Source organism: Calidris pugnax, unplaced genomic scaffold, assembly GCF_001431845.1.
Source record: "Calidris pugnax isolate Ruff unplaced genomic scaffold, ASM143184v1 scaffold230, whole genome shotgun sequence".
NCBI classification, from domain to species: Eukaryota; Metazoa; Chordata; class Aves; order Charadriiformes; family Scolopacidae; genus Calidris; species Calidris pugnax.
In genome coordinates, this window is record NW_015090946.1 from 10,538 (window position 1) to 17,571 (window position 7,034).

General features: G+C 52.5%; 1 protein-coding gene across 1 annotated transcript in view; it reads right to left on the minus strand.

Moving 5' to 3' along the window:
- Nucleotides 1-266: 266 nt before the first annotated feature.
- Nucleotides 267-7,034, minus strand: part of LOC106893741 (wiskott-Aldrich syndrome protein family member 2-like) — a 42,266-nt gene continuing 35,498 nt past the window's right edge. Inside the window, 4 exon segments of the mRNA XM_014951939.1 lie at nt 267-2,504; nt 3,434-3,686; nt 3,689-3,917; nt 6,655-6,810. Coding sequence (XP_014807425.1) covers nt 2,347-2,504; nt 3,434-3,686; nt 3,689-3,917; nt 6,655-6,810 — 796 coding nt within the window. The 3' untranslated portion in view covers nt 267-2,346.

Genomic DNA, 7,034 nt, shown 5'->3' on the forward strand with positions numbered 1-7,034 from the left:
CCAAGTCTAGTTAAGGCAATTTAAAATTAACCCAGGTTTGGCATTTGCGAGCTCCTCTCTTCCCTGGGTGATAACGCTGTCAGCCCGGGTTAGCTCAAAGGTCCATTTTCCCCAGGAACCTGTCTCCCAGAGCAGCCAGAGGAGGATGCTCACAGAAAAGAGCAGAAAAACAAGAGGCAGTGATTCTCCTCTAACCCCCCCCTCTTTACCCAGCTCGCAGTGATAATCACTTTGCATTTCCAAGTCCCCCCCACCCTCCCCTCCTCTTCCCCTGCTCCCTGGCACTAGAGGGGTTTGTTCCCTCTTCCAGAACCTGGAATTGGAGCTCCTCAGATGTTCCCCCCCAGCCCGTCGGGATGTCTCACCATCTCCAAACCTCGCAGCAGCCACAAATCTGATGGTGCAGCAGCCCAGGAAATCTCTTGGGGTCACACAGGATCTCATGGCTTGATCTGCACCCCAGAAATAAAACCAACCAACCCCCCCCCCCCATCCTCCAGGCCCTTCTCTGCTCTGTCACAGATTAAAAATGCGCCCGCACACACACACACACGGAGAAGAAATGGGGAAGAACTCAATGGCACAAACTCAAGCCATCAATCAAACCCCAAGAAGGGTTTTCAGCAGCCCCGGGGCTGGGCCCAACGTTCCAGGTATCAGCGACATCATTAAAGGAGGCAAAGGGAGGGAAGAAGGGGCAGGCACAGGCTGGCAAAATACTTGATGATAGGAAAAGGCAAAGAGGTTGGTGAGTTGGTCTTAATGGGACGTGAAACTGGTCCCACCCCACAACAGCTGGACCCATGATCTCCAAAAGGCTTTGGAATTGTTTTCTTGCATGACCCTGAGAGAGTCACAGCCAAATTCAAATACACCTCTGTAGCATCGGGGAGAGTATTTGCTTCTAGATTTCCAGGATACGCTTATATTCTACGTAAGGTAATAGAAAACAGCAATAAAACCTAGGTCAGCTAGTTCAAGTTCTCCATTTTCTTCCCCCTGCCCCCCGTATCTGTAGTGAGCAGCCTGGGAATTCCTAGGGTTAGTGAGGAGAAGAAAAAAACGTTTTCTTAAAATTAACTAAGGAATTATAATCATAAAAATTATGGGAAAACAACGTAGGTTAGGTCTGATGCAACCCACGGGCAACTCCCTTCACACGCTAGATGTTTTTAGGCACACAAAGCTCCCCTCTCCTCTGGTGGAAGGGAGGAGGAAGCAAAGGTAATACCAGCATTTTCTGCTACTCAAGTCCCTGTTTTAAAAATATATGGTCACCTGGCACCCCACTAGAAATAAAGCACCTCTTCAAACCGACTGCAGCATCGCCCCGGCCAGGCCAAAGCCCACCAAAGCACCTGGTGTTCAGAGAACCCTTCCCCACACCATCTCCCTGCTCTAGGCACTTCTTTTTTTTACTTTTTGGCTGTTTTTTTTGTTGTTGTTTGTGTTGTTTTTTTTTTAAAGCACACTCTCAGCATGAATTGGGGAAATCAGCAAAGCGGGGTTTCGCCCACATGGATGTGTCTCGACGGGGCAGTTTCTGGGAAGCCCAGGAACCATCCTGCCCCTTTGGGCAAGTCTCCTTCAGCCCACAGGGTGAAGCAGTCCAGGAGATTTGAGGAAGGTAAAGGCAGCTTTTTCAAACAATAATAATAATAATAATAATTAAAAAAGCCACTCCTCACATTGCACCAATCCACAGCCCTAGAGCCAGGAAGCGCACCCCGCACAGGGTTGTCCGAAAATAATACTAGGGGGGGGTCAGAGGGGAAAGAATTGTGCACTCTTGCCCAAAAAAACTGATGATTTGACAGTGGGATGCAGCAGAGAACAGACATTTAAAGCCCGTTTTCTTGCAGCACTGCCAGCATTCACTGGAAAGGAAGAGCCATCAGATCAACTGTCTGCTGTTGCAAGGAGAAAACTAGCTGAAAATGTCCTTCATCTAAAAGGCCAGGCGGCCGCAACAGGATCATCCATCTTTACTTTAAAAAATCCCTCAGGATGGAGGGTTTAGATGTGCTCTGCCTGGTGGCATCCGGAATCTGGAGGTTTAGCTCTCTTTTAAATAAGCAACCGTTCCACCCCCTCCAGCTAAATCCCGACACCACAGCCTCAGTGTCCGTGAGGAGACCTTTTTGGAAAGGCAGAGCACGAAGCCCTGCCAAAGCCGGAGAGGGAGGGAGAGGGGGGAGACATGCTGCTGGTTGTCTAAAAAACCCTTGGCACATCTTTGGTTACGGGATCAAAAAAGGAAGTGGTGGAAGATTTGGCCACCTGATTTCTTGAAGAGGATGTTAACCTAGGGAGAGAAGGGGAAGGAGGAGGGGACCAGGACGGTGGTTAATCCGACCATTCGTCCTCATCGAACTCGGAAGAGTCGTCCTCGGAGTCGCTGTACTCCACGGCGATGCGGCGCGACAGGATGGTGGCCACATCGTTGCCCACAACGTCCCGCTTCTCCTGCTCCCTCTGCTCCTCCACCTTGCGGAGCTGGAAGCCTGTTGGGAAGAAGGCAATGGAGGGGATCAGGGAAAAGCTTTTGGTCGCAGTGAAATCCCCCAAAGCAGCCATCCTTTCTGACACAATCCTCTGAGCACGGCAGCCTGTCCTCTGCCACCGAGAACTGGACACGCTGTGGGAGAACAGGGATGGGGAATGACAGCCAAGACAGGCTGGGTGGGCAGCAGGGATGGGAAATGGATCATTTCCCTGCTCCTCCGAGGGGTTAAACCACTGCTGGTCATAGAATTGTAGGATGGTTTGCATTGGAAAGGACCTTAAAGCCCACCCAGTGCTACCCCCTGCCCTGGGCAGGGACACCTCCCACCACACCAGGTTGCTCCTGCCCTTGAACCCCTCCAGGGATGGGGCAGCCACAGCTTCTCGGGGCAACCTGGGCCAGGCTCTCACCACCCTCACACCAAAGAACTTCTTCCCCACATCTCAGCTCCATCTCCCCTCTTGCAGGGTCAAACCCTTCCCCCTCCTCCTAGGGCTCCCCTCCCTGATCCAGAGTCCCTCCCCATCTCTCCTGGAGCCCCTTGAGGGACTGGAAGGGGCTCAAAGGTCTCCCTGGAGCCTTCTCTTCTCCAGGCTGAACCCCCCCAACTCTCTCAGCCCCCCCTCCCAGCAGAGGGGCTCCAGCCCTCCCAGCATCTCGGTGGGCTCTACTGGACCCGTTAATCCACTCACAAATTTGGACCACACCAATTCCAGCACTGCCAACTCCAAAGGCACAAATGGAGGCATAATTCCTAGTGAGGTTGTCATCAGGGTGGGCAGACAAGGACACAAGGGACAGGTCTCAAGCAGTGAGAGCCACACCACTGCTCACGAGACGGCTCCCAAGAGCTCCCACTTGGACACCGTGGGGTTTTTCCCCGAGGAAAAAAAAAGGAGAAAGTTGGCATCGAAAGAAAAACCTTACCTTGACGAATAGCTGAAAGCAGATCGCTCCTGGCATCGCTAACCGCAGGCAAGGATGACTTGGCCTTGGAGGAGGAGGTGTCTGAGGGTGGAGGAGGAGGTGGAGGACCATCCAGGCCGCTGGAGGACAGAGGGGGTGGGCCAGGAGGTGGTGGTGGTGGAGGGGGAGGCGGCGCGGTCCCACCGCCCGGCTGCGGCAGCGGAGGCGGCAGCACGCTGGCATATTCCACTGCCGGAGGGGGGGGCGGTGGTGGGGTGAGGGTGGTGGGGGGGTTCCCGGGGATGGGAAGCCCATGGGAGGAGGTGGAGGGGGGGTGTTTCCCATCAGGGGTGGTGGCGGAGGTGGTGCTGGAGGGGGAGCAAAGCCCGGCCTGGCTGCGGAGGGGGATCCGATGGGAGGAGCTGGTGGTGGGTGACTCGGGCTGACCAGGCTGGATCGTTTGGTCCCTCCAGAACCAGAACCTCTTTGGTTGTCTACAGGATAGCTGTTGCACCAGAAAGAAGAGAGGGAAATAAAGCCATTAGCTGTGAGGCCAGATTAGACGATACAGTCTCCATCTTAACACAAATCATGTGTGTTTGGTGCAGTCCTGACAAGAAAAATCTAAGTTCCTGCTTTAACTGGTGTTTCCATGAGACCTCACTCCTTGGTTTGAGTTCCCTCGCGGTGTTTCTTTTGGCCTAACACCACCAGAACAAAGGAAAGCTTCTGGGGACTGGCAGAAATGCTATCACCCATCCCATCTCCCCAGGCTGACAAGAACATGAGCCATCTCACCCCTGGGCCAGAGACGGGGCGTCACTCTGAGCTCAGAGCAGCCTCCTGGCTTGAAGATCTCCTCCAGCACCGCGAGCCGTTACCCCTCCACGCTGAGGTCAGGCTCGTGACACGCCAAGCAGGGATGTCTCCCAGTGATAAATCACACAGGGACTGGTGGGTGTGCCAGGAAAGCATATGCTCTCAGCACCTGCTGGGAACAGATCTCCCCACCGGATTCCACGGCTCAGAGCTGCAGCAGCCACGTCTCAGAGCTCGCCGTGGGGAGTGAAGAGGAAGACAGGGAAACACCGTGTACTCTTCAGGCAAGCACCATTTCAGGAGGGACTGAATCTACCACAAGATGCTACTGCCCATAAAATACTGTAATATTTTACCTACAGAATCTTCTAGGTTGGAAGGGACCTTAAAGATCATCTTGGCCAACCGTCAACCCAATTTTGACAAAAATAGACACCCACACAACAAACAAGGAGCATCATCACTAAACCAGACCTCCCAGCACCACATCAACCCCTCTTTTGAACACCTCCAGGGATGGTGCCTCCACCACCTCCCTGGGCAGCCCATTCCAATGCCTGATAACCCTTTCAGTGAAAAATTTTTTTCCTAATATGTAAAATATGTTATTCCTACATGTAAAGGAAGCCCTAAACCGACACCTCCTTCCACGTTAAGGCAGAAAATTAAGTGACGTTTGCTACAAAACCATCACAGTTTTTAACAGCGCGCAGTGCTGATCCAAGACAGACTACTGGAGATCAAACCCAGCTCCCAGGGTTCTTGAAAAACAACCACCAAAACAAAAACCAGAGAGGGGAGATCTCTGTGGCTAGGAGGAGATCTAAGCAACCACATAAGGCGGCGTAAGCTTCATCTGAAAGCTGGTTTCTGCTCTGCCCTAGAGGAAGGCACTGCAGAGGGGAGTGCTCGGTCTCCCTGACACATCACAAGAGCCTTTTCTGCAGCATCGCCGCCTTTGGATAAGATGGAGACAAGTTAACGCAGTCCTGTCTATCAGACAGACTTCCTCCTCTTACTCTTGACTCTGTTTTACTGCCTTTAAAAGAAAAAAAAAAAAAGGCTACTCTCTTGTTTTACCTTTTATGTCTTGAGCCACTGCTGGACCGTAATTCTCATCTCTAGAGGTGACTGGAAGTCACCATTTCATCCGATACAAAGCAGCTGCCCTGAACTCGCACTGAAGTCTCTGGGAAGGAGTCAGCTGGTGTGTGCTCAAGTCCTTTAAATTTAACTACATCTGCATCTTCAAGCGCCCACGTCGTGCATTTGTCAAAGATCACGGGGCAAATGGTACCAAAAACCAGGAGCAGCGTGAAGAACCACTGCCGTCAGGAAGGCGAGTCTACACACTCTGCAACGACTGCATTGGAGAACTCAAGGAATGGAGCCAGAGCATTAATTAGGACCCCAGTCTTCTAGAAAAAGTGAAATGAGCCTGCTCTAGCTGTCACCCAAGCTCATTCTGCTGAACATGAGCCAGCAGTGTGCCCAGGTGGCCAAGAAAACCAACAGCATCCTGGCCTGTATCAGGAACAGTGTGGGGAGTAGGGCCCGAGAGGTGATTGTCCCCCTGTACTGGGCACTGGTGAGGCCTCACCTTGAGTACTGTGTCCAGTTTTGGGCCCCCTACCATAAAAAAGACATTGAGGTGCTGGAGCGGGTCCAGAGAAGGGCAACAAAGCTGGTGAGGGGTCTGGAGAATAAGTCTTATGAGGAGAGGCTGAGGGAACTGGGGTTATTCAGCCTGGAGAAGAGGAGGCTGAGGGGAGACCTTATTGCTCTCTCCAACTCCCTGAAAGGAGGGTGTAGAGAGGTGGGGGTCGGTCTCTTCTCTCAAGTCACAGGCGACAGGACAAGAGGAAATGGCCTCAAGTTGCACCAGGGGAGGTTCAGGCTGGATATTAGGAAAAATTTTTTCACTGAAAGGGTTCTCAGCCATTGGACTGGGCTGCCCAGGGAGGTGGTGGAGGCACCATCCCTGGAGGTGTTCAAAAGAGGGGTTGATGTAGTGCTGGGAGATATGGTTTAGTGATGGTGTTGCTTTTGGTTTGTTGTGTGGGTGTCTATTTTTGTCAGTTAGGTTGATGGTTGGACAAGATGATCTTTAAGGTCCCTTCCAACCTAGAAGATTCTGTGATTCTGTGATTCTGTTCCGTATGGGTGGCTGGGGTTTGTGGGGAGCTGTGCCTCTGTCCCTGCCTGCGGTGGCGCTTCCCGTATGGGAATGCTGGTGGCTGGGGTTTGTGGGGAGCTGTGCCTCTGTCCCTGCCTGCGGTGGCGCTTCCCCTCCAGACAGGAGCGTTCTGGTTCCCATACGACACCCGTTAGGAAGTTATTGCTGAACTATCTCAGCCTGTCTCATGTCATCCTTTTACACCACCTCCTACTCCTGGGTGACAGAAGGGATCCCGTAGGCTTACCTAAATTCCACCGGGGGCGGAGGCAGGCTGTCATCTGGGAACGAAGGAGGTGGTGGCACAATAGAGTCAGTCTGCGGCGGTGGCGGGTAGCAGTTCACGTCCATGCTGTCGTTTGAACCGATGCTGCCGTTCTGATACACCATGTTAGAGGGGTACCTGAGCAAAAAGCAAGACCAAGACATTTAAAGAGTTGAAGGTTGATGCCTAAAGCTCATTTAGCCCCTCGCTCATTTAGAAATGAGGTTTTCTTTCTTTCTAAACAGGGTAGAACCTGTTTAGAAAGGCCTGCAGTGACAGGATGAGGGGAAATGGCTTCAAGCTGGAGGGGAACAGATTTTTACAGGCTGGGGGAAGTGTGGCTGGAGCTGCCTGGAAGAAAG